The sequence below is a fragment of the Melanotaenia boesemani genome, chromosome 7 (genome assembly GCF_017639745.1).
Source record: "Melanotaenia boesemani isolate fMelBoe1 chromosome 7, fMelBoe1.pri, whole genome shotgun sequence".
In the NCBI taxonomy this organism is placed as follows: Eukaryota; Metazoa; Chordata; class Actinopteri; order Atheriniformes; family Melanotaeniidae; genus Melanotaenia; species Melanotaenia boesemani.
Genome location: NC_055688.1, coordinates 20,726,105 through 20,753,420, shown reverse-complemented (window position 1 = coordinate 20,753,420; position 27,316 = coordinate 20,726,105). Strand labels below are relative to the sequence as shown.

Here is a 27,316-nt window from a genome sequence, read left to right as displayed (position 1 = left end):
TTTATATTAAACATATGCTATGTTAGAAAAGTTGGAGATATGCTTTACCAATTAACTAATTGGATTTTGCATTTAAAACTTATTAAAATTCTAGTCTCATTAACTTTGTTTCACGAACATGAAAGAAGCATTTCCTCCTGTTGTCTCTCCAACAGAAACTCGTCAGTGTAAGAAATCTCGCGATAAAGAAAAAAAGGTGATGTTTAAAACTATTGGTAATTACTTATTTTCAATATATAAATTTCATGCTGAACATCTTATTTCTTTATAATTAAGATTACATCCGTGTAAAATTAAATATTTTCGCTTACGTAATGTTGTATTTAGTTAATAGATATACGATTATAGTATACTTGTAAGACATACAATGAGTTGATGGAGGTGGTATAGAAACCACAATGCGACGTCTCTAAATCTTCCGAGGCGGACCTGAAAGCAGCAGAAGTACAATCTCCTTTCGCATCACTTTGTCACGGCTATATTAGCGTTCTGCTAGTCGTTGTTGGTTTATAATCAGTCACCAGTTTTTCTTACCTTGTTTTTGCTTATTTTAAAAATTAAAGACAATTATTTAGCTGCACCGTGTAAATAACAAAACCAGAGATGACATCTAAACTTAAAGGTATGTAAAGCTTCAGAATTGTCTTGCTAACAACAGCTCTTTGCTAACCCCCTTCCCTTAAACACATCTTCTTACAGATGTATTTAATCAAATGAACAATAACAAATATAAACAATTACAAAATCTGACGTATATCCCGGTTTATTAGGATGGGTACTGTTGTGTGAACCATAACTTGCTAAATTCGTTTAAATGTTAGCCGTGCTAAATTGGTTGTTATTGTGATCTAGTACAAATAATGCTGGCATACAGTTACTTTAAGACTGATGGGTAACATTACTTAGACTTATTTAATTTTAGTTTACCCATTTTTGTTGGCTTAGTGAATCACAATGTCACGTCATAGGAAATGAAATGTAGAACTACCTCTATATACTGTCACTCAGACGCAAAGTATAGTCAAATATCACAAATAGTTAACGAAACGTTCCTCATCTCAGTTTTTAGACGTATAAGAATAGTGTTTGACATTTCGCACATTCTGATTATGGCCAGGAAGATGTGTTTGGTCGTTTGTTGATTTATCAGATATTCCTTTTTAGCAAAAAAATAAATTGTGTACTCAGAAGTATATAATAGGAAAATTATTTTATGACATGGTTAAATGAGAATATTGAACCCCCCATTGATTCATTTTCTATTTAAAATAAATGCATTGCAAAAACAATATACAGTTACCAGCCACTTTATTAGGCACACCTTGCTAGTACAGAGCTGTACCCCATTTGCCTTCAGAACTGCCTTAATTGTTTCTGGATGAGATTCAACAATATTTCTATAAAATTTCTCTTAGATTTTGGTCCATATCAAGATTTTTGCATCACACAGTTGCTACAGATGTGTTGATTGCTCATCCATCATGAGAGTCTCCTGTTTTACCACATTGCATTGGTGGCATTAGATTGAGATCTGGTAATTGGTGAGGCCATTGTAGTACAGTAATCTCACTGTCATGTTCTACAGATTAGTTTGGGATGATTTTAGCTTTGTAACTGTTATCTTGCTGGATGTAATCATCAAAAGATGTACCTGTGGACATAAAGGTATGGACATGGCCAGCAACAACACTGAGGCAGGCTGTAGGCTATTCTCAGTTGGCACTAAGAACCCAAAGTGTGCAAATAAAAATTCCTCACACTATTATACCACCACTATTGGTACATTGATAAGTACATACTTTTTATTGTGTTTTGAGCCAATTCTGGCCCTCTCATTTGAGTCTTGCAGCTGAAATTAAGACTCATTAGACCAGGCAATATTTTCAAATCTTCTGATGTCCAGTTCTGATGAATCTGTGTGAATGTTGCTGACTGGGGTGGCACTTACCACTTTGTGTTCAGAGATGATATTCTGCATACTTTGGTTGTAACAAGTGGATTTGAGTTCCAGTTGCCTATCATCATAAACTAGTTTGCATATTCCCCAGTGACCTCTGACAACAAGGGATTTTGTTCCAGACAGCTGCTACTTAATGGATATTTTCCCTTTTTCTTACTATTCTCTGAAACCCTAGATATAGTTCTGCTTGAACATCCCAGTAGACCAGCAGTTTCTGAAATACTCAGACCAGTCTGGCACCAACAACCATGTCACATTCAAAGTCTCTTAAATCTCCTTTCTTCCTCATTCTGATGCCCAAATTGAACTTCAGCAAGTCATCTGGATCATGTCATATTATCAGTGTCTAAATGCATTGAGTTGCTGCCATGTGATTAACTTTTTGTGTTAACCCACAATGGAACATGTGTACCTAATAAAGTGACCAGTGAGATTCAGTTTAATTCAGCATTATTTGTATAGTGCCACTTCACAACAAAGTCACCTCAGGGCATACACAGACAAACTCATTTACAGCCAATTTATTGTGATCCAATCTGTATTCATACAAGCCAATTCATAAAAAATAATAGCTTTGCCAAGAAAGCAACAGACTGCATCGAGAGTATTCATTTAAGCAAAACAAGACATATTGGTGTTAACTATATATTAGGTTCAGCAACCTTGTGTGGCTTTAGTATAACCTTCCCAAGTCAAACATCAAACTTTTAAATCTTTAGGTTACAACGGTGTAAGTGTTTTGAGCTTTATTGTTCTGAATATTTATTTCTTTTTTATTATTTATTTCTGTATTGTTCAGAGTTTTGTGATTTGCCTGTATGTTACTGTTTCATAAATACCAAGCAAACAACAAACAAATTTAAAATAGTAGTTTGTTAACTTTAATGTATTTTAATTCTAGTGGGAAAGGTTGGCTCCAAGAACAAGGAGGATGCTCCTTATGAGCTGGAGAGTCAATTTGTCCTGAGGCTCCCTTCGGTGAGACTGCCGCACTCACAGAAATGGATTGAAATTCAATGTGACCATAAGCTAACAATTATGAGGGCTCATTGTTTTTCTATCACAGGAGTACGCCTCTACGGTAAGAAGGATTGCGCAGTCGAGCAGTATGAACATGAAGGACAGACTTACCATCGAGTTGCACCGTAAGCTGTTTTAACAGTTATCATAGTATTTGTGTGCATGTGTGTGTGTCTGGAGTGGGACCAATTTTTGCTTTTGTCTGGACCATAAAACCAAACTACAAATGTGAATGCAAACTTCAACTCTCTTTTGGGAGAAAAAAAAAAAGAAAAAATTTTTTTTTTCGGCCATTTTTATGCAGCACCAAGTAATTTTAGAAACAGTCCACCCATTTTAATGCACTTTATTAGATGTATTGGACATGTTTGTGCACTTCTTTTCCCTGCAGCTGTTGTTACAGCAGTCATACCCACAACATCTCTTTGACAGTCACATTCCTCTCTGTCCCTGTTGCTTGCAGCTGATGGCCGTCATGGGATAGTTAGAGTAGACCGTGTCCCTCTGGCCTGCAAACTGGTGGATCTGCCATGTATGATTGAGTCTCTCAAAACAGTAGACAAGAAGACATTTTACAAGACTGCTGATGTCTGCCAGGTAATTCAATTTAAGAGGACATTTTTATTGGAATGGTTGTGAATAGGAAGTATGTTTTGTCTGGAAGAGCAGCTCTGTGGTATTAAGCTGCTTTCTAAAACCGATTGTAAGTTAATCTACAATCTTTAGTGTGTACTTAATAAAACTGTAAATAGATCTAGTCTGTCTTTTTTGCTAGTTGAAATGTTTTAGTAAGGCCAATAAGTTGTGTTTTATTTGTTTCATATTTTTTGCATTTGTGGGTTAGATGCTAGTGTGTACACTAGATGGAGACCTTTACCCTCCGTTGGAGGAGCCAACTGGCACAGACCCCAAGAGCAAAAAGAAAGACAAGGACAAGGACAAGAAGTTTATCTGGAATCATGGCAGTAAGTAAATAAATATCTTCACACAACAATCTCTTCTCAGGTTTGTGCTAAAAGCTGAAGCAGATTTAGCCTCTGCAGCTGAATACCTCTTTTTTTAAAATCACTAATCCTGTTGTTTTGGTCCACAGTCACCTGCCCTCTGAAGAACACACGCAAGCGAAGATTTCGGAAAACGGCAAAAAAAAAGGTTTTGACATTTTCAGTTTCTCTCCAGCGATCCTTTCTATTTTCCATCAATCTTTTCAGCATCTCATTTGATGATCCATCTCTTTGTAAGGCTCTTTCTCAACTAGACATTTAAACATTTACATTTCATAAAACAGACATTGTGGTAAAAGTGAAAACCAAGATTTACATATAAATAAAGCCTTTCCATCTTAGCCCCAAAGGCATGCAAAAAGCAATTTCACTATTGCTTTGATCAAAGTGAAAGCGAGTGAGCTTGAGCACTACACTTCTGCTCAGTCTTCTGAATAGATCTTCCTGAAGGTGCGGCGCTCAGCCATATCGATTTGGCCCCTTCTGTTTTAATCGCTAATGTGCTTCCTGGCATGTGGCCAGCTGCTACCTTACCATGCGCTCGTGTGTATGTGTGTGTGGTTGAGAAGTAACCTGATCTCTCTCTTTCTCGCTATCTTTCTATCTATCCTCTGCAGTACATTGAATCCCCTGATGTGGAAAAGGAAGTGAAGAGATTGCTGAGCACAGATGCTGAGGCTGTCAGTGTCCGTATCCTTTCAGACACCTTTAAATATTCAGTAATGAAAATCCCCAAAAATCAGTAAGATTGTACATTACGAAGCAAGATGGTACCGTATGTGTGTGCCATGTATTCAGAAAAATGGCACAGATTCTGAATATTATGATGTAGACTTTTACTTTTAGCTATAACTTCAGCTTTTAGAAAGTATCAAATTTAGTCCCATTTAGTCAGATTGGACAACCATTTTCCTGCTCTTATTTAACATCCAAAATAGGTCAACCCACAGCCCAGCTTGGTGTTTTGACTTCTTGCTGCATCATCTGATATGACTCCAAAACTTTTGCAAAAGAGAAGCTTGCCAAAAAAGAAGCAATTAGCCCTTTAATGAAACTTTGAACTTGCCTGACAGCAGGGCTGCTTTGAGTGGCCGCTTGCTGTGTTTTAATTGAGACAGACCGTTTATTGTCATTGCTTAGTTGGTCACAGTAAAACTAGATTCTAATTTTAGTTTTAGTGTTTGCAAATAGCAACAGACATACACACCACATGCTAATGAATATTCAGTGTTGTCCTTCAAATCTAATCATATTTTTCATGAGATTTAAAGTCTCGTGGTGTAGGACTTTTGAAGGGTGAAATGAATCTGCAGAAGGTGATTGACCATAACTCATGATGCCCAGGATGGGAAATTATAGCAGAGGATGAGTCCAAAGAAGCAGATCAACACAGCTCTCTGGCCAACCTCGACTCTTCACCTGGAACTTCAGGACACAAGATGGGTCATGGATCTTCTGGTAAATATCGTTAGTAAATCATAGGTGATATGATTTAGTGTGCTTTGTTCACAAATTGGATCCTCTCCTTAGTTAAAGCTGCAGAAGCATGCAGCAACAAAGCCCAGTAGATTCTGTATTCCTTGAGATGGGAAATTTCTGAAATGAGCTCATCATGGTTTCTGTTAATATATAAAAAAGAAAATGGAAAAGGGAAGCATGTGTCCTTAAGACAAGAAGCATAACTGATGGAGGTCTGCATACTTAAAATAATGCTCCAAACAACATTTAGTGAATTACCACCTCATGGTGGTAGTGATGTTTCTCCTTCAGTCTGAAGAATTGTCTCACTGAGACCATACGGTCCACTACATGCTTTTAGAATTTTTATTTGTAGTGCATGTGTTTCATGTCTCATAACAAATGCTTTAAACCATTTCAAGATTTTTATCATAATTTTAAACTGCCATAGGCGCCTGTATGTTTTTACCTTTCAAGCCTACCATTAAACTATGTTATGTATTTTAATAGCGGTACGTTTTACACTCTTAAATTACCGTATCTGATTTCAACAAACCATTCACAACATTATACAGTACGTCTTGTATCTATATGTATATTAGGGATGGACAATAGGGGATATTTGGCAGATACCTGATATTTTACTACTCATTTGACTAATACCGATATTTGGATTATGTTCTAGCAGCAGTCTGTCTGTCTTTTCATCCATCCGTCCATCTATAGATAGATAGATTTTTCTACTGTTTTGAATTTAAACACAATTAAATTCTTTTTCAGTCATAACTAGAGCTTGAGTTTACAATATTAATGTCTGTGTCTGTTATTTGATTCAGTCATCCACTAAAAGTAATTTAAAATACAAAAAAAGTAGCTTTTTGGGGCAAATATTGTTATGTGATTAAAATATGATTAATCAAGATTATATATATATATATATATATATATATATATATATATATATATATATATGCGCAGTGCTTGTGCATGTTGAGGATGATATGGGGTTCAGTGGCTCGTACTGGGACACTTTAAAACATGGAAAGTGTCAAACAACTAATCTTCCAACTGGAAGAAACCATTCAATATTTTAATTACAGTTGTAATTAGATTATTGATGAACGTAAAGCAAAAGTCAATAATTTGCAATCTAAGCCAAAGGTTTAATCTGTCAAATGGTTTTGGTTTCATATTTATAGTCTCTTCAGGGGACAATTCTGTTAAAATTTTCAGGAACAAGTCAGATTATGGGAGGCTGTTTTCAGTGCTTTTAAAAAAACTTTTTTTAACGACTTCAATCTTAGATCTGGACTGGTTCATTTAGAAAACTTTAATATATCCAGACCTGGTATGATGTAAAGTGTTGTACAAAAGCTTTAGAGCAGTGGGATGTGAGAACTCGTATGTATGCATCATTCTGTCTGGACTCTCTGCAAAGATTTTCCACAGTAAAATTTCCAAACCACAAGTGGGAGAGAGAATGCATGGACACATCATCCAAGAACATTTGCTGTTGATTTTGCCCTATCTGTCAAATCTGTGTGCTTCCTTCTTTTTGCCCCCTGTTGTTGTGGATGCATAAAGACACACGGAGTATTTATATAGACACAACAAGGATCCTCATCTGCTATTCTCAACACGTAATGAAAACACAGATTTCCACAGACTGATTTCGGTATCATGTCCTGCCTCCTAAATACTCTAGACAGATGCACCCCCACGTCTCCTTCCTTGAAATTTTTAAACAGGATAGTGCATCCCCAGCAGAAAGCCTCCCACTGTGATAAGCTTGTGTGCACAGCAACTGTGTCCAAACTGGTGTTCATGTGTGAATACCAGAGTGGCTAAATTGGGTTTTTACTTTAGAAAAATAAGCTCATCTCTTCCACCTGGACAAACTGTTTACTAAAGACTGTTTTTTAAAGTTTTTTAAATGCAAACTTTGGAGTTTGTTACTTTTTTTTTTCATCCATTTACACAATTCCAACAAGCGTACCTTTAAATTTACTAAGCTCAAGCTCTAAGATGTAAATAATGTTGTAATACATTTTAGAATCAGAAACATTTTCCTTTTCTTGCAAATCTTTGTGACTTCAACTTGATTCATGCTTTTGTGACTTCTAATTGTACTACGAAGGGTCCTAGCAGTGTTTTTTGCTCGCCTTGTGGCTGTTTGGACTCTGGATCAATCTTCCCTGTTTTATGACAGATCACAGCTCTAATTTCTCATTTCACAGTAAATTCTCGTCTCTTTGAGCTAATCCAAGCCCAGCCAAGTGCCCTGAAGTCTTGCTTTTTTTTATCTTTGTGTCCATGTTAATAACATTAATGTGTTCTGCATGTTCAGTCCAGCATGACGAGCTGAGGGAAATCTTCAACGACATCAGCAGCTCCAGTGAGGATGAGGAGGACGAAGGAGACCGGCATGAGGACGAGGACCTGAATATCATGGACACAGAAGATGATCTGGTGCGACAGATCCAAGACAAGCTCAACGAGTCTGATTCTGCTCCCCACGAAAGTGACAGAAACAACCAGATAGGTGAGAGAACATCACGGCTTCTGTGCAGATCTTTGTAGTTTTACTCAACACTGGTGATTCTATGAAAGTCTCATTGAAGTGGTAAGAAATGTTAAATAGTTGTTAATTTAAGCTTCTCAAGCATCAGATCTTGCAAAACATTTCCATCACTCTAAGATATGCAAATGTGTTTGGAAACTTTTCATAAAACAAGGACTCTGTTAATTTGAAAGTTTAATTTCAAAGTCATTGATTAGCGTGGTGTTGCCCTTTTAAAGATCAAAAACACATTTTAAATTAACAGATTCTTATTTCTACAGTTTAAAGATTTACATCTGAAAAGGTGAAGGAATGTTGGAAGTTTAATTCACATGGATTTATGAGCTGTAGATATACATCTTAACAGTGGGACGGCACGTTTAATACATCTGTTGTTGAAAAGAATCTCCTTTAACTCCCTAAAATGTTTTCTTTAGGGATATTGGGTATGAGAATGTCTGGTATCATTAGTTTTTTTGTAGCCTTTTACTGGAACATTAAGGTTTCGGGTTTATGGAAGAATAGATGTGTATTTATAGTGCAAACTCTCATCTTTGATTCAGGTTCCCTCTAAATAACCTGCTAGCCTGCTTGGAATTAAGATGTTGGATTATTCAGTCCTTCATGCTATGCTTGCCAGTGACACGTCAGGGTGAATGTTGAGTCTCATAGTGGATTAAGTTGTTCATTTTCAGGAGTAATGGTCTCAGCTACAAACTTGGACTTTGAGACTGAAGCCAGTCCAACATGAAATTAAATCAAATCACCCTCAGATACTTGTCAAAACAGAGGTCAAAAATAAACTAAGCCAGGTGTCAGGAGGTTTAACCACAGCTGAGTTTTCTAGGGCAGACATCAAAAACAGTAAAATAAATAGCCTCTCTTCCACATAAATACTCATGCTGTGCCCTTGCCCACAGAGATGTGCACTGACAGCTCTCAGCTCCCCTCCTCAACTAACCAGCCTGACAGGTGTTGTAGTGCAGCGTGCAACTCAGACAGATGTCCAGTCTGACAGCACAGTGCCTCCTTATCTGCATACACGGAGCTGCCAGTCAGCAGCACTACTGGTTCATTCCAGTGTAGCATCCCAGCAAAGGCTTTACCAATACATCACAGACTGGTTTTGGATGTTTCCTGCACAAGTGCACAGTTTTAATAAATGCTACTGCAGGGGCTCCATCCTACTAAAGTTTGCAGCAGCTGCATCAGAAGGTTGAGCACCAGTGGGAGGAAGCAATGAATGAATAGAATTCATTTGGCAGTAGAGCCACAGGTATATGTGAGAGGGTTTGGATGGACTTAATTATAACTGCATTAAGCCCATAGTAGAGTGATTTAGTTTTGCCTTTTAGAGCCGCATCATGCTGGTGCAGCTTCTCTTAAATGGACCAGTTGTTCCCATTAGCTGCAATTTGTCAAGCTAGAATGGAGGCATTCTTGTTGCAGAGCAAGCTAAGGGGCATATCTTCTCCCTAAGGTATTGTTAGTGCGCTTTTTTTTTTGATGATGCTACATCAGCAGCATCCCCTTACAACCTTTTCTGTGCACTCTTTACTTCACATGTAGGCAGAACAATAAATGTTTTCTGAGTGTTGCTACGGCAATACTAACACACGACCCGCCTTCTGTCTTCTACAGTTATGGAGTACCAGGTGCAGATTAACAGCGTTAAGGCCAAGCTTCAGGAAACCCGCGCCCGGAAGAAACAACAGGAGGAACTCATCATGAAAGTGGAAAACCAGGCCCTCAAAGTAAGCATTGAATGCAGACTTTTTTCTTTTTTTCCTCCCCAAACAATCACTCAGAAACTAGGTCTGCATGTGCAGAAATATTTAGATGTACATGCAGATGAGCTTGGAGGCCGATGTTTTCATGCAGCATAAATTCCCTGCAGTGATATAAAATCCCCCCAAAAAACCTGCTAATTACGCTGAAGGTTTTTTGTTTTATTTATTTTTTAATTTTGTATTTTAGTTCCTTAAATATTACATCTCCCCCACCAGCTGTTCACTGTACAGGCACTGTCATGCACGAAACAGCATGAAACATCATTCTTCTGCCCAGCACTCTAGTGAAGACTTTACAATGAGTGAAACATGAGCAGACGTGCCTCTTTTTAATGTTGCCATTTAGAGCTCTCATTTTCTAGTGTTTTGGGACCATCAAAGCCTCATCTTTAGTCGTTATTATCACAGTCACATAGAAAAGGTCATCTGTCTCTGATTGGCATTCCAAGTGGCCTTTCTGTCAGAGAGGAGATGGTGACATGAGCGGCCCGGACAGACTCGCATTTAAAGCCATCACAGATTAATGAGGCTCAGCGTGTCGACTTGTACAAATCGTGTTTGTCTCTCTCCTCTTGCAGAACCGATTCCAAGCCTTGTTGGATGAGATTATTCAGCAGGAGGAGCGGGAGATGGAGCAGGTAAGTACCTTTTTCGCTCGCTGTACCTCCACCACACCTTTCAGCACTTTTTAGAAATGTCAAAAACCATGTTTGCAGATAACGTTGTCCTTGCGATCTTGTCAGACCCGTCAGGTTTTATAGCTAAAAGAAAAGATTAGATCCACTCATTTGAAATGATATTTTTCAGCAGCTTACAGCAAGTACTTTTTTTGCTATAGCATAACGACCATTGTTTGTACTAAGAAATTAAGGTAACAAATTAATATAAAAAAAAAAACATTTTAATGATCATTCTCTTACCCTACAATTAAACTCCAAGGCTGAAGGGCATCAAACACACCCCTCTGTTTTGTGTTCCAACAGCTGGCATCCCTGCAGGAGCAGCTGGACTCACTCATAGAGAAGTGACCAGCAGGGGGCAGTCTCACTTCATCTTCAGCCTCTCATCACGAGGGTGAGGAGAAAAGCCTTCATCTAGGGAGGAGGGAGCCTCTATTAGCCAACTTGCTGTGTCATTCTTCTTAGTTTGCCATTTTTATGTATTACATCTACAGAACATTGGTTTCTGTATTAAAAGTGAGTATTTTTTATGAAGCTGATGAAATTTACTACAGGTTATTGCGTGATTGAAGTATATGGTTGGCCTCAAGGGTGAATATTGCCAGTTTTGTTTCTTATCTAAAAACTAAAGCTAAAACTCGGCCAGCTTTCTGTTCAGCTCACCATATTTTTTATTTCATTATTTGTATGAAAAATAAATTACCTTCTTGTAAAAGAAATTGACACTGAATTTGTATTGAATTTGCTTATATTGTGTACCTTGCGGGTTGCGCAAGAACCTTTTTCTTTTAATTTGTGTTTTTCTTGCTGCTCAGGAACAAATAATTCCAGTATAGTTTTATTTGCACCCATATAGTTAATTAAAATCTTTGACAATTGAGATCTATTCGTTTAACTTGGACAGAAAATAGTGTGTTGGTGTGTGAAATAAAATGAAGTACCACTTGTTGGTGCAGATACTAATGTGACTGATAGCATTTGTACTTTAACACCTCTTTAAACACTTGCTTCGTCCTGAGATAATGTGAACTAAGGTCTTCCACAATGCATATCTGCATGTATTTTCTTTGTAAAGTAGCAGAAAAAAGATCTGAATTCTTGCTCATCTTGCTCATTAAACAGATTTTCCAAAATGGCCCGAACAAAATCTTTAATTTGGCTTCACCAAGTATCTCAGGTGTCCTCATTCAGCTTGTTTAAAAGGAGAGAATTATTCATTGTGTTTGCTGGTAAAAGTCATGTGGATCATACCGAGCATGGACAAAACCAAAGTTGCTCCCACTCTTCTTTACCTTCCCTGCCAACTGGCTGATTTTTTTTTTTTTTTTTTTTTTTTACATTGCTCTATTTAAAACTTGAATAACAACGAGCTTTGCAATACAAGCTGAAGAAATAACACAAAATCAAACCAATCAAGTTAAAATCATGAAATATGGAAAGGTAATTTTAAAGGGATCACTGCTTTTTCTGACCTAATCTCTCTTCAGGCAGCTCTCTCCACAGCTTGGGTGTCCTCACAATACAAGTTCTGTCATCCCTGGTTTTTGTTTGATGCACAAATAAAGTCTGCAGCTGGAAGATGTTATGAGTATGTGCATGCTTGTGTCAGAACCAGAACGTCACATGTTAGCTGTCAGAGAAAGCAGTGAAATAATTATGTTTTTGTTTAAATAGTTTTTTTTCTGAGTGGGAGGGGACTGTGTTGCTCAGTCTTTTGAAATGATAAAGGAAATTGTTTATCTTAGAGTTAAGTTTATGGAGTTAAACAAAGGAAATCAACAACAAAAGGTTGCATGCTGATGAATTATGATGCTTTTAAAAATATTTCTGGACAGATGAAACAGGAGCCATATCAAGTGTATTTTCACAGGGGATAAAGTCTCTTAACAGGAAAGTGCAGCGTGAATGAAACTTCGGAGGCTCCGTTGTTTTATGGGGCTTCTTGTTGATTCTGGAAGAAGCCGCCTAAAATCTGAGCACACTAAAGTCATACGCTTATGAAAGCATCGAGGTGCATTATCAGCTTTAGATGATGGTAAATGACCAAAAACTCACATCTGATCACGTTCAGTTAAACTGGACCACCCTGAAGTTTTCCATTACGAGTGCTGAATTTAACAGTGAAAAGAGCTGAACCCCAAGTTGAGTAAGAGATTCATGAATCAGACAGGCGGAGTGAACTGAATTACCAGAAGAGACAACTAAAGGTCACACAGATAAAATAATAATAATAATTAGGTAATAATAATAATAAAAAACAATATGTAAATGAAATAAAAGCTGAGCAACAATAATCAGAAGATTAATCAAGTATCAAAGCAGTCATTTATTGTGTAATTTTCTCCATTTGGAGATGTGGAGGCCTCCTATGGCTGGACAGGTGCATTACAAAACCACCGAGTCATCAAAGTGCTCTGCTTCCAGAATGATCTTCTGTTGTTGGAGAGTGATCTGGGCCTTTCTCATCCCCATGATTCTGGACTCTCCTTCCTGAAGGGATTGCCCCACCAATCGTAGGGGAAGGCAAGGGATTAGCTCCGCAGATTAAAGTGGCCATCTCCAAACCCTGCCTAATCCTGCCATCTGTCAGAAAGCAGCAAACCAGCCAAGACACTCTCCACTAAGCTAATTAGAAAGGCAGAAGAACACAAAGAAGGAAAAAGAAAGCTTGAAAACACACAAAGTTTTCAGCTTGGTATTGTAGAGCCATAATGGAGGAGACATACCTTCTCAACCATCCAGGAGTCAAGAAGAAAATTCTGGCAGGAGGCACAGGACCACTGCCACACTTTCCACCTGGGACAAAGGTATCTGAAATCACAACTAACCTGTTGACCTAAGTCATATTAGACTTAAGGAGTAGTTGAACTGAATAATTCCTTATATAATTATTATCAAAAAAATGTCTGGTTTCAGTCTAACTTTTGACGCTTGTTGTGCACCTCACTTAGATTCCTTTCAATTATTCATAAGGTGGGGAAATTTATTCTGTATCTGGCTCACATGCACAGAGCAAACATTTGGTCAACCAAATTGCAACATGTTTTTTTTGGCCCAGGGCTCTGTTCATGTACCGATCTGCCGGTCTTCAACTTTTTTCTCTTCCTAGTCATATCCAGCCATATGGCACTGAGCCTGGACACTGTGACAAATATTTTCCATGACAACGCCAACATAAATTTCCATTCACCTGTATGTATGTGTATGTGTGTGTGTGTGTGTGTTTCTACCCCAGTGAGGTGATTCCCAGTTGCTCACACAGTTATCCTACATTTTTTTCATACACAGTCTGTTGGGCTATAAATAGGTTGTTACATGGATCCAACATGATTTTAAAGTCAGGGTGACCGAGACTTTGTGGCTGTGACATACGAACAAACAGATGGGAAGCATAATGGAAATCTGCATGTCTGTCTTGCATAAGAAGCTTTTGGAACTGAGTTCACAGATACAGTAGTATGTACAGATATTATGGTTGTTTTTCTACATACCAAATAAAAGCAGTCTCTTCTTTTTAAGTTTTTTCAGCTATAGAACACATAATCATTTCAATATAAAACATTTCAAAAAGTGTGACAGAACAGTAAAAGTGAAGTAATTTCGTGGAAATAATTTAATTCGAAAATGTAGCCATACATAATATATTTTTTTGTAGTTAAACATAATGATGAGCCGTTGAGTCCTGAATGAAGAGGGGCAATAGGAATAGATTCCCCTCGAGGCTGAAAGTTGGCTGTGGCTGAGTTAGAAGATGGTTGAGATGGTGGATGAGGAGGAAGAGATTGGAGGCAGGGTTGCACGAAAGATGGTCTCAGAGGCAGAGTGATAAAATTGCAACGACATTTAAAGAACGAAGGCTAAAGGCTGATTGGGTCCAACAAATCAGTCAAAAAAGATTATTGGACGAAAGCAGTGATGCAGAAATTGAGGCTGGAATTATTTTGACAGTGTGGGAAAGTGGAAATGATAAAGAGAAAAGGCCTGCAGGAATAGAGCACATCCACTACAAAGGATATGAGATAAACAGACAAAGAACAGAGGCCCCATTTAAGCTTCTATCACAATAAAGACAAAATAAAAGGAGAAACGTTTTAATTTTAAAAAGATGTTCTGATCATCTATTATTTTTTATGATCTAAAAGATAATTCTTCACGTCATTTTTAAAAATGTTTTTACTCATTTATTTAATAAAATTTAATTTAAAAACCAAACAACTACTTCAACAAGTCTAATGCAATGGCCACTGAGAATGGTTTTTGTCATTAACATCTCTTCTTTGAATCTCCTTGTTCCTTTCGCTTTCTTGGCATCCAAGCTGGTCTTCCATTTCCAGACACTGCTGGACAATTTTGAACGGACCATCATAGATGACAGCCGACTGGCTGGTAGACCAGCTGAGATCTATGTCGGAAAGATGTTCAAGATGGAAGTGTGGGAAACCCTGCTGACATCCATGAGGGTTGGAGAAGTGGCTGAATTCTGGTGTGATGCCATTGTGAGTAGGATAACAGACTGCCAGTGCACGTGTCAAGATATCGAGACCCAGACAGGTCCTGAAAGTCTTCATGAGCCTGGAAGGGAAGCTTTTGCCCCTCATTATGATACACTATCAGTGTGCAAATAGGGCACTGTTTTTTTTTTGTTTTTTTTTCTGCAAAAAAATGTCATTTGCAAGACAAATTAGGCAGCCTTATGAGTTACCATTGTAGGACTGATTAGCATAAGTTTGCAATACCCAAATGTTTGTGTGTATATGCTTTATCGAAGACCTTATATTCATGATTCTGTTGGTGTACTAATTCTGCAGCACACAGGCCTGTACCCCATTGTATCCAAAGGAATGAGACTGATTGCTCAAGGAAAAGACCCTTTAGCGGGCCAGAGGCACATGTGTGGCATGGGAAACCTGTTCCACTATCACTCCACCGGTTTCCCAGAGCTCGATGAAATAATGCGAACTCCACAGCCATTAATATTCATCATGGAGCTGTTGCAGGTAAGCACTAGTGTCTCATTACTGAATGGCAGTAGAAAGCCCTTGATGGAGAACAAAAGCATTGTATAAAACGCAGTGAGAAAATACACAATGTGACAGCATCTCATGAAATAAGAATAATTAAAAAAAAAAAAAAAAAAAAACAGAGCAGAAAACATAAACACTTTTTGGAGAAATTCTGTGGTGTTATCAGTGTTGTTTGAAATTATTATGGTTTTTGTTGTGTGTTTTGCACCTAAGGGACACTATAAAATGATGTGTGACAGAACACAATTTTAAACCATCAGCTGTCCTCCAATTCCTTTAAATAAAATGCTCCTATCACAGTAAAAAAATCCCTCATCTATTCATTTAAACCATTTCTACAACTGAGAGATGCTATCTTATAACATGCTAGACAACAGTGACAAAAATCAACTCCATTTCTGTATAAAAAACATCCAGTTTTGAAATGATAAATTATCCAGACAAAGTTTAAAACTCATGAGCGGTCCAGCTTTAAGGGTAGTAAATTAAATCCTGTGTTTTTTTTTTCATGTACAAGAGTTGACAGCTTTGAAGTAGTTGGAGACTTTTGATCTTTAACTCAACTAAATGCTTCTAGACAATGTAGAGGCACATCGGTAAAATATTTAAAAAGCTGAGCTTTTGTAAAAAAAAAAAAGGGAGGGAGGGAATGAATATTACTGAGAAGATCTACAGCCAAGTAAAAGCTTACAGCCCATAATAGGTCATGTTTAAGTGTTAGAATACAGAGTCCTTGAATTTCCTTTATTTGAAGGTTAAGTTTTTCTGCACTCAAATAACAATTTTGTGCAATGAGATGAAAGCAATTTGCCTTGCATTTCCTCACCCCCACTGAGCAGGTTTACTTAGCCAGGCTTTAGAGTACACCTATTGGTGCTACTTGGGCACATTTGGTAGTGATGAACCTGGGGTCTTTGTGTATTTTGGGTCTTTTATCATCAGACATCCTCACCCGGTCAGGGATGATCAGCTCCACACCTGAATTCTGTACCTGTAAACTTTACCTATCTAGTTAATTAAAAGTAAAGTTTTTCCATCTGTGATGTAACCTAGTATAGTATAAATAAAAAAATCATCATCATCATCATTTTTGAGTAACTAAATACCTCAAAGTTCCATTTAAGAATGTTTTGTGTATTTTTAGTTTTCTTTCCACCATTATAATTCTTTGCACCTATCACCTACATTCACTTTGATCTTTGGAATTTTCCCCACCCTCCCTTTTCTTTATCCTGCACCACCTGCCTCTTCTGCTTCCAGGTGGGGGATCCCTTGTCCTACCACAGAGAGTCGTGGATGATGGAAAAAGATGAGAAGCTGCAAACAGTGCCAACTCTCCACATGCAGGGCAATGCTCTGGTCAAGCAGAAAGAATTCAGAGAAGCTGCCAGCAAGTACAAAGAGGCTGTTCTGCTGCTGAAAACTGTCCAGTCCAGGGTGAGTGATGGATGATGGGGAACAAGGTGGGATAGATAAAGCTATGTAACAGCTATGATTTTTTTTTCTAGCTTTCTTTGTTTTCTCTCAATTTTTAGGTTTTTGGGACATGCAAGTTGTACTTTTCCTGTGGGAAATCCCTGTTTTCCTGTTTTGCTCTGATTACTGTGTCTCTGCTTACAGGCATTTGGGTGGAAGGGGTGGCAAAATAAATAAGAAGGGAGGGCATCTCAGGACTGTCTAGGATAAGAAGGGCTGTAAAACTTAAGGTGTAACAGAGGGAGATGGGAAGCTGTGCATGAGACATTTTAATAAGAGAGCAGTTGGGATTCTTTTGTGCAAGCCTATATAGGCAGCTTTTGTGATGTTAACAAGCTGGATGTTGAAGGCTTACAGATAGCTGACCTTGGTTTTAAGAGCTGCTAAAGCTCTGTTAGTCAGAGATGATGTTTTCTGTATCTTCCAGTGTCTCAGTGCCATGTCTTGTGTGAATTAGTATGAAAATATTCAAAATGACATGATTAACATATATAATTAAAATATGTGTTGGAGCTGCCAAGCATCAGCAGTGCCATGAACATGCCTTTGTTCTTCCATCTCTTTCTTTAGGAGATGCCGGGTGATGTGGACTACATTAACTTAGGTCGAATGATTGTCCCCCTGGAACTGAACTACTGCCAGTGTATGTTGGAGCTGGAGGAGTACTATGAAGTCATAGAGCACACCACTGAACTGCTTGAAAAGCACAACGGTAAAGGCAAATGCTAGCAGATCTCTAACTATAACAGTTTATCCTGTTAATGGTGCAATGAATCACATATTCTGCGAAGACTTGATATAGCATGCTTTACTTTTTTTCTCCTTGACCACCTTGCCTCAGACAGTTGCATCAACTCAATCAAACCTCTGAGGTGGGCAGCTGCATTCGAGCTGGGTAATCTTGCGCATTGAGGTGGTTTAATAGTGTGAGGTTCTTATTCTCTCACTTTATTTTCAGAGATGTGAACCAGAAAAATATACCATAGGTTCTCAGTCCTTAGTTGCTGAGCCCAAATCCACAAGTAAAAAAAATTTCATTGCCATTCTGAGACTGGTGGTGATCTGCACATTCAAACCGTGTTGGCTCTTGGTAGATTTGTCATTAGATTAAGCTACTTGTTGAGCCCCTTCAGTGACATAATCCTAAATCCAGCCACTTTAAAAACCTAGTTCATAGAAAAAGAGTTGTCATTATCACCTATATATGAACTATACATTCTTGTGAGTTTTCTCTAAGACGTCTTTATGGTACATTGAGACAGTCAGCTAATCCTGACAATCCTGTCAATTGGCCATCGCCCAATCACTCCACAGTTAGATATGTAGACAAGAACAAGATGACTTGTTGAAGATCAAACCGAGATTCAGAATGGCGAAGAAAAGGACATTTAAGTAATTTTGAACATGACATGGTTCTTGGTCCTAGACAGACTGATCTCAGTATTTCAGGAGCTGCTGATCCACTGGAATTTTCACACGACATCTGGGTTTATTTAATAATAGTAAAGGTTTAATGGTCTGAAAAACCATTCTCTGTAAAAGAGGCTTCAACTTAAAACTGGTAAGGTGTACCTAATAAAGAGGCCAATAAGTGTAATTTTTTGTGAAGAGAATTAAAGTGAAACAAACTGAAAAACAAACTCCATCTATGATGCAAGGATCCATGAATATACTAATCTGCATATCATTTAGTGACGGTTTGCAACATTTTTTGTGTGTGTGTTTTTTAAGCAGCCTTTAGCTATGGGTGGACAACATCATTCAAAATTGAAATTATCCAGCTTTAGTGGGATTGGCTGATTTTGCTCATGATAGGTAATAAAATAAAATAAAATAAAATACAGCAGAAATTTCCAATCTTATCCCCAAGAAAGGCAAGATATGGTTAGCTTAGCTTTTTTTTTTTTTTTTTTTTGTCTTTTTTGCTTAACAGCTGTAGATTGGTGTTTGTTTACAATCAGAATTTTCTTGTCTAATTCTTGTTAAGAAAGCAAACAGCAGTGCTGCTGTGTTTTTTTTTCCTTGAAACTTTTCTATTTAATTTAGTACACTGCGACAGATAATAAAAAGAAACTGATATTTTAAAAATTTCTAAAATGCTGACGGGTCAGAGTCTGATGCCTGTTCTGGCTTCACAGCAGTGGCTGCTGGATGTTGCAGATCTGTCTTCTGTGGGAGTGTGTGGAGGAGGACATGAGGTTGACATTACTTTGGGTTTTACAGCCAAAGCAGCCCTGGGAATTGTACTGTCATACCCATGGCTACTCATATAATCCTAAAAGAGCCTCACATGCTGGCACAGCCTCCACTTCCGAGCCTCATGAATTATGCTCCTCACCCTGTGACAGAATCCACTGAGGCAGTCTTTATTCTACACTCTATTCCTCAGCCTGGATTTTCAGCTTTACAGTAAAGGCTGTTTGTCTTATTGTGTGTTTATGTGCACTTCTGTCACTCTTTGTATAGTGATGAATCTTTGAAGACAGTCACACTGAGGATATAAATGAAGTAGAGAAAAACTTGTGTGTTTAGATAAAGTAATCTTTATGCAATGCAACAATTATGGTTAGGATATTTTTTAAAGAGAACAATGTAAGGTCACCTGCAGCGATGAAAATATTACTTGCGAGTGAGTATAAAATGTGAAAAAGGTAGGTGTTTCTTAGCTCCACTGGTGCATTTCAAGCAGTCATGCCAAGTATGTAGCCCTCTTCTTAATGTTTAAAAGAATGATTTATCCTGCACTGGCACTATCTCACCTTTTACTCCTTTCAGTATCTTTAGTTTCTCCTTTTCATTTTCTTTTATAACTTCACCATTTCTTTAATTTATTTTTACATAATTCCCCCCTTTACTTGCATTCCCCTCCATATTGTTTTTCTCTTGTCATCAGTTTCATGTTGTCTGCAGCATTTAAGTCAGCCCCCTCTGCCACTGTTTCATCCTTCAACCCAGTTATTCTTTGGAAAAGGCGCTTCACTGCAGTGTCTCTGCTTTGCCAGAGGCGACAAAGAAATCTGTTTAACTCCTGGCTGAATGAAAATTTAGCACAGACAGAAATTAAATGCTGAGGAACAGAAAATCATGAGTGGTTATCTAAACCAAAGACAAACAGACGCACTGCAGTTTATGCCCATGTGAGCACGGCGTGTCCACATGTGTGCATGCCCACACATTTCCCATTTTGGGAAGTTCAATTATTCGTTGCTAGATGAGAAGTTTGCTATGACTTTCATGCTTGATGAATTTAAGGCAAATGCTGCATTTTATCCTAAATAGCACATAGAGTGAGATGGAAGTCATTAGCATAGTTTATCTAAAGGTTATATGTTCAACCAACAAGATTATAGCTACTAATAAACACAACATGTCTAGTTCAGTTTCTTTTTTAAACAATCCAAACAAAATGCCAATATGTAAAAAACAACAATTCAACCTTTAACGGAGGTTTATGTATTGGACTGATATTTGGCAGAAATTGATAAACCTAAAAACTGATCTTTCTAACCTCTTTTCCTTATAATAGAAAAAATTAATAATAATTGAGTTAATTTCATTAATGTTTGACAGAGCTAGGGTTGCAGTTTCCATATGCTTATAATTTCTGTCTTCTTCCTTACAAAAACAAAAGAAATGTAACTCACAAGCCTTCAATCAACTGCTTTTCATGTGGATGGAGTTAAAGAATGTTTGTATATTTTGGTTTGCAAACACACTGATGATTTTTTTTGTTTGTTATTTGTAAGCACAAAGTTCAACCTCACTACATGTATTGTTGATTTTTGTTCTTTCCTCCCTGTGGTAATTCTTAAAAAGACTCAGTCGTACTTATTTATACAATATCTACAATATTATTGTTTCCCTTTAGTGGTTTCCCAACATTGCAGAGAAGAGGGCTTCAGTGCAGAATAGGCTGTGTCATAACTGAATCCACTGGAAGAGTGGTTACAATGTTTTGTTATGATAAGATGTGTATAATTTTAGGAATCATGGGCCATGTGATATTATTGAATATCAAAGATATGAGGGCTGCATTCTGCATGCAGGACATGCATGAAAACAGAACTTAATTAAAACATCTGACAAGTCTCTAATATTTCCCTTGCAATACTGACAATTAATATATGATACCTAATAAATAAATATGAAGTTACAGTTTTCATTTCATCTTTCTGTTTCTCAGACTGTGTGAAGGGCTACTATAAGAGAGCCAAGGCTCACGCTGCTGTGTGGAATGAAAGGGAAGCCCGAAGAGACTTCAACATGGTGGCCCAGCTGGACATCACTCTGGCCTCGCTTGTCCATCGAGAGCTGAAAGCCCTGTCAGAGCGTATGAAGGAGAAGTACTGGGAGGAGAAAGAGCAGTACTGGAACATGCTGGAGAAAACACAGCAGAAAAATGAGGAGCAGGTAGAAGGAGAGGGACACGATGAGGAGGATAAGGAGCAAGAAGAGAAAAGCAAACAAGAAGACCCCGAAAGTGTGACAATTACAACTGAAGATAAAGTGGGGAAAATAAAATGTGCTGAAGTTGAAAAAGAGGAGCTTGAAGAAAAGATTACACCATCTGAGGGAATCACGAAGGAAACAAGCTGTTCTACAATCAATCTAAACACTTGTGATAGAAGCGAGGGGAAGGACTGGCAGCAGATGTTACGACTTGTGATGTTGTTGCAGAATGAAGGAAATTTCCTCATTAAAGAAAACCGCTTTCAAGAAGCTGCTCTCAAATTCAAAGAAGCTTTAGAATATGTGGATTTACTACAAAACAAGGTAATCATGTAAAATAAACCTTGCTGTGATAAACATCATCTTTCCCACTATATTAGCCAAAAACATTTCAATTCATTTAGAAACAAAAAGGCCAAATATGTTAAAAAGGAGTTTACAAAAGGATTGGGATGAGGAAATTATAATGATGTGCCACTGTCTCTTTTTGTTTTGCTTAAGAAGAGCTATGGAAGTGTAGGTATGCTGGCAAAGTGAAGAGAGGGTACTAAAAATAACATTCATCCACAGAGATATCACTGTCACAGCCCTTGCTCGTGCTTCTTCAACCCCCTCCTCTGCCACACCTCGCTGTCGAACTCCCCAGCGCCTCTCACACACAACAAACTCTCTTCTCGTCAACTCAACATCCTCCATCTTTATTTCTTCTCTCCCTCACACTCTGAATCCTCTATCATCCCCCACATCTTTATTATTCCGTCGATTCCTTGATAAATAAGTTTGATTTGATTTGATTTGAATAATTTGGTTTTCCCAATTTTATTTTTGTTTATTCAACATTTAATCTGCTTCTGTCTTCTCAACCATTCTCATCTGCTCGGTATTCTCATCAGGTGGATCAGAAGGGTGAGGACTGGGAGTCGCTGGCAAAAGTGTGTCTTCCAATCACTCTCAACCTCAGCCAGTGCATGCTGGAGATGAAACAATACCAGCAAGTGGTGGAGCTCAACAACAAGCTGCTAAAGAGGCATAAAGGTATTAGTTTGTTGGTGTGAAAACAAAGTTTGTAGCACTTGGAAGGAAATAGAAAGCAAAAATCTTGCTTTGATTAAAAAATTAGAGCACAAGATTTTGTTCCATGCTCCCCATTATTTGTCAGTTTAAAAAAACAAGGCCTGATACCTGGCCCATAGCAACGCCTGCCTTCCCTGTGACAATCCTTTATCTCTGTTTACCAGGAAAACACTAAACCAAACATTCACAATACTGATTCTGCCGTATTTGGCACCAACTCATGGACATCACATTAAAAAATACATTTTCTTTTTTCTTCTTCTACCATTAATTATTTATACTGTAGTTGAATCTTATTTGAAGTTGTTGTTCTTATGATTTCCTTTTCCCATCATTTACACCTTCCAGCTTTTACCTTGACATTTTCTACTATTTTTCTACCCTTTCAGTTTTATTCATGCTGACCTACTGATCTTGTTGACCTCCTGTTCCTCCTTTTGACTTCATGACTGAATATTTCTTTCATTTGCAGTTATTCACTCTTGTTTCCCCTCTCTCCTCAGGTAACTTTAAAGCAGTGTACCAGAGGGCACAAGCACATGCAGCATTATGCCATGAGGGTGAAGCACGGAGAGACTTTGCTACGGTGGAAAAATTGGACCCAAAGTTCAAACCTTTTGTTCAGCAAGAGCTGAAAAGATTGGGGGAAAGGGTCCGTGCTCTGCATGTCAGTCAAAACAAGACATACCAGGATGCGACGGAAGAGAAGTGGGGGCCTGGTGGAAGCAAGACCAAGAGTGCAGCAAAAAAAAGGAGCGTCAAATCTAATATAAATCTAAATGAAGTAGATGAGAAAACTAAGGGCAATGAGGTTCAAGAGAAAGAAAACTCAGAGGAAAAGCACCTTTCTGAGAAGGAAGGGGAAGATGATGCAGTAATCAAGATAAATTCTGATGTGGAAGCAAAGCAGAGTAATAAAGAGGCAGAGTGTGGGCGGTTAGAAAATGAAAATACAGGGAGGGTCGTGGCTCTTGCAGCCGAGCCAGGTGGACCAGATAACAGTCTAACAGACAAAGATAGTAATCCTGCGGTGACCAGGTCAGGCAAAGATAATGTAGAGAGCAAGAGATCAGCGCGTGACAAACGCAGAAAGAAGGTCAAATGCCAATTAAGTGGTGCACCAAACCAAAGCAAACCAAGCCCAGGGAACAAAAGCTCCACTGGTAAGACAGGAAAAAGTGCTCCATCAAAACAGACCAATGAGTAGATATTATTTTGTGCAGAGTTACAAAGTCACAATTAAGGTGAAGTCATAGACATGAAAGCCCTTAATACTGATGATGGATAGAAATACAACTAGAAGCAGAAAGAAACAGCGGGTGCAAATCCAAATTGGAAACACAACAAAAAACATTTTTAAAACCAGCATGTATTTGGCCTCATTCTAACTTTTCTTTAATGTTATTCATTCTCAAAGGGTTCAATCCAGTCACATGAAAAATACAGGGAGACAAGGAGTTTGCCAAATACAAAGTTTTATTTCTGTACACAAAGAGTAAAAAGCAGCCAGTAACCCACTTGTTTTTATTACAGTAAAAAGCCTTTCTTCAGAAAACACATTATACAGATTAAAAACTTCAGAAAAAAAGACAGTGAGAAATGTTGGAGTTCTGGACAATTACAGAAAATCAAAACAAGTAAACAATAAACATAGGTAATTAATGGGGTATATTAATGTTAAATTTAGAACACAAGAAAATCCTCAGTTTATCAGTATGGTATGAGTGTATCATTTTTTCTTTAGTCAACATTTTGTTTGAGGTTAGATGACTCACTACCTTGCTATATGTTGGGTAACATACTTAGGTTTGTGTTGTATGATCAGATGCATCATGGTGCACACAATGAATGAATGATAGAGGTTGTTAGTATGCTGCCCGACAACATGCTGCAACAGAAGTCTGAACATTATAAGCAGTGTTCTTTAGGGCGACTCTTGACTTTCTAGTGAGCCTTTATTTTTAGTCGCATGGCTTCAGTTATGCCACAGGGAGCAGGGACTGTGTTACTGTGTGCGTGAGGGGGGTAATATAAGGTTCATGCAGCAGAAAAGGATCAGAATTCATGGATCAGACCTCAGATGATCACAGAGATGAGACTCATCGTATGTCTGAATCACTATCAGTGCAGGGATGAACTGTGATTGGTAATGTAACTACAATACAGACATTTTATGTATTTATGTCTTTCTGCCACTTCTGTTTGTTCTTAAAATAAATATGGCAAATGCTGATATAAGGGGAAATCCTTGTTTTCCTTTTCACAGCCTGTCAATGCTACATCATTCTGCATTACCACTTATGAGTGTACGGAGACGCTGTGTGTGATGGGTAATCATCATTGTGTAATGAGATGTGTAAATACCCGTAGATAAATGACTATGAATAAATACTGTTTGTCATGGCTTTTTTTTCTCCCATGAGTTGCTGCTTTTTGTTCTGACTTGTGAGTGCTCTGAACAAAACAAATTGTTAAGCAATGCTGATGCACATAAAAACTCCAGAAATAAAAATGACTACCTTCAGCAGGAAAACCGTAGCAGACGTCAGAGGAGGGGGAAGAGTAAAAAAGATGGAAGGCTGTGTTTGGAAAACAAGGTGCCCTCTCTTGCTTCCCTTAAGGCTATTAGCATTTGTAATATGAACACATCAACTAACTCACAAACGTGTGGAACTGCGTCCTTGGAGATAGTTCCCTAGCAACAGTATTAAAACTAACAGGCAACAATGATGAGTATGGTGTCAATTGTGAGTGCAATGTGCCTAGAGCTGAGCCCAGGTGAATGCTGCACACAGGTTTCCAGCTCATAGAAATAAGCTTAGAGAGCCCTTTTCTGGTTTAGGATGAATTCTTTATCTCTGTCTTTTCTGAGAATTAGGTGGTATGATTGTGGAGAAATAGACAGAGTCAGAGCTTCACTGTTTTAGGCATACTCCACTGCTGCTTGAAATTTGGCTGTGGCAGGCACATCAAAGTAGATCTCTCCCACCAGCCCTCAAGAAATAAATATGGTGGTTTTTTTCAACCTTCCTCTCATGTCTTTCAGATCTTTGGCCCCTCCAAGCATGCCCTGCATCATGAGTTCACTCATAAGAGTCCTACTTAACTGGTTTCAACCCATAGATATTCCACTAGGGATCCACAACTTCCCACTTGTTCCATCACTTCCAATAAACTACACAGCTGTCCAGGGACTAACAAACACTGAGTCAGAGACAAAAACATCAGATGCAACCTCCTTCCATGCAAAAGACAAAAGACCAAAAAAGTTCAGACAAACTTACTTTAGTCTTATATGGATTCAGTTTGGTTTTAAGGCATTTACTGACTGTGCTGTTTAGAACAAAATACACTTCATGACCCTAATAAGATCCAAGTCCAACCACACATCCTTTTGCAAATCCAAAAGCAATTAAGTATACATTAGCAAGGGAAGTGACGCATACTGAAGTGATAGCTACTGCTCCCTTAGAACATACATGGAATGAAAGGATTATTATGCATGGTGTTTAACTGTTGTAGAGTTCCTTTATGCTTGTGTGTATATTCCCGCGTCCCCTCCTGGAGTGTGTGGAATTAGCCTAGCAGAAATAAGGAGAACCTCAACCTGGACCCGTTGTTATCAATTTCTCTGCACACAGCAGGAGAACAACAAGATCCCAGGGTGGAGGTTTATATTTATCTGCATACATTTCTTCAAGTAAACACAATTCCAGTCTCGATACAAATGGGCTCACAACTAAAAAGCTGTCTTTGAAGGGATCAGATGGTTCACTTTTACAAAAGAGAATGTGGGGTGTGTCTTGATTGTTATTGATCATGCAGGAAGATGCAGAAATGGTACATTGTAAATAGAAAAATATGTATAGCAGCATAAGTCTGAGTGTGTGCACGTGAAGGGATCAATTAGGAAAGGCGAGCGATGAGAGCGACAAGCAGTGTAAGAAGATTAGCAGAACATGACGTGTATGTGTAGTCCTGTGCTAGCGGGCACTTTGGTTTTCTTAAATAAATGATGGATTTGACTGATGATGTGTCATTCTCACAAAATAAACAAGCTCTTATGGGTGCTGTCAGTTTCAATTTGCACCATGTAGCCACAGAAAATCAGTTAGCTCATCCTTCATCCACAGGCTCAAAACTAAAAAATAACCATGATGACACATTTGAGGAGAAAGAAAACACAAACACTGAAGATACAGGCATTTTGACACAACAATGGGAAACCCTTCCAATTAATTTTGCATTCTTGTAAGGTTCTTCTGATGAAGGGGTCCAATTTGTGCTCTGGACTGATGTAAAGCTTCACACCTCTTAAACGACTACACAGATACTGGTAAGCACAGTGTCATGGCTGGGCTTTTCTCCTCACTTTTGGCTATCCCTGCTATGCTGCTAACAATAGTTTCCTTTGGCTCGTTAACGTGGTGCCACTCAAGCTATGAAGCACAGCTTGGCCAAAAGGATATCAGCATAAGCCTTTAGTAGTTCGCATGAGAAAGGCTTTTAGTGCACAGAGTTTTGGAGAAGGGTTAGCTCTGAGTATTATAGCTTCTACAGTGGTCACAGGGCCCGGTGTGTTGTGGCCTGACCTCAGCCACATGAAGCTCCTCCCTCTGCTTTCAGACATCATTCAGGCCACCATTCTGCTCTTCCAGACCCACTCTGAGCTAGATGTGTGAGGTGGTGCCTGAAATTAGAAAATAGAAGAAATGAAGAAAAGCAAAAAGACCAAGAAAATGTTCTTGGCTATGGCCATGAAGGCTTTAATTATGATAATCCCTGTCTATGTCCATGTTAAAGGCTTAGGTTTGCTCAGCA

At 38.3% G+C, this 27,316-nt stretch overlaps 3 protein-coding genes across 4 annotated transcripts in view; 2 read left to right on the top strand and 1 right to left on the bottom strand.

The window, feature by feature from the left end:
• Nucleotides 1–418: 418 nt before the first annotated feature.
• On the top strand, nt 419–11,191 carry taf7 (TAF7 RNA polymerase II, TATA box binding protein (TBP)-associated factor). Its single transcript, XM_041989976.1, has 12 exons — nt 419–622; nt 2,862–2,938; nt 3,027–3,105; nt 3,444–3,577; nt 3,825–3,945; nt 4,074–4,132; nt 4,602–4,674; nt 5,329–5,442; nt 7,790–7,984; nt 9,644–9,756; nt 10,371–10,430; nt 10,776–11,191. Exons 1-12 carry the CDS (start codon nt 604–606, stop codon nt 10,818–10,820), a joined length of 1,089 nt encoding a protein of 362 aa, XP_041845910.1. The 5' UTR covers nt 419–603; the 3' UTR covers nt 10,821–11,191.
• A 1,992-nt stretch (nt 11,192–13,183) lies between these two features.
• On the top strand, nt 13,184–23,702 carry LOC121642784. Its single transcript, XM_041989733.1, has 8 exons — nt 13,184–13,279; nt 14,789–14,968; nt 15,281–15,469; nt 16,757–16,933; nt 17,543–17,684; nt 21,156–21,745; nt 22,315–22,456; nt 22,999–23,702. Exons 1-8 carry the CDS (start codon nt 13,184–13,186, stop codon nt 23,700–23,702), a joined length of 2,220 nt encoding a protein of 739 aa, XP_041845667.1.
• drp2 (dystrophin related protein 2) overlaps nt 23,479–27,316 on the bottom strand; it is a 116,849-nt gene continuing 113,011 nt past the window's right edge. For both annotated transcript variants that reach the window (XM_041990499.1, XM_041990501.1), the window contains exon 24: nt 23,479–27,185. In XM_041990499.1, coding sequence (XP_041846433.1) covers nt 27,166–27,185 — 20 coding nt within the window. In that variant the 3' untranslated portion in view covers nt 23,479–27,165. The remainder of the gene's footprint in view (nt 27,186–27,316) is intronic.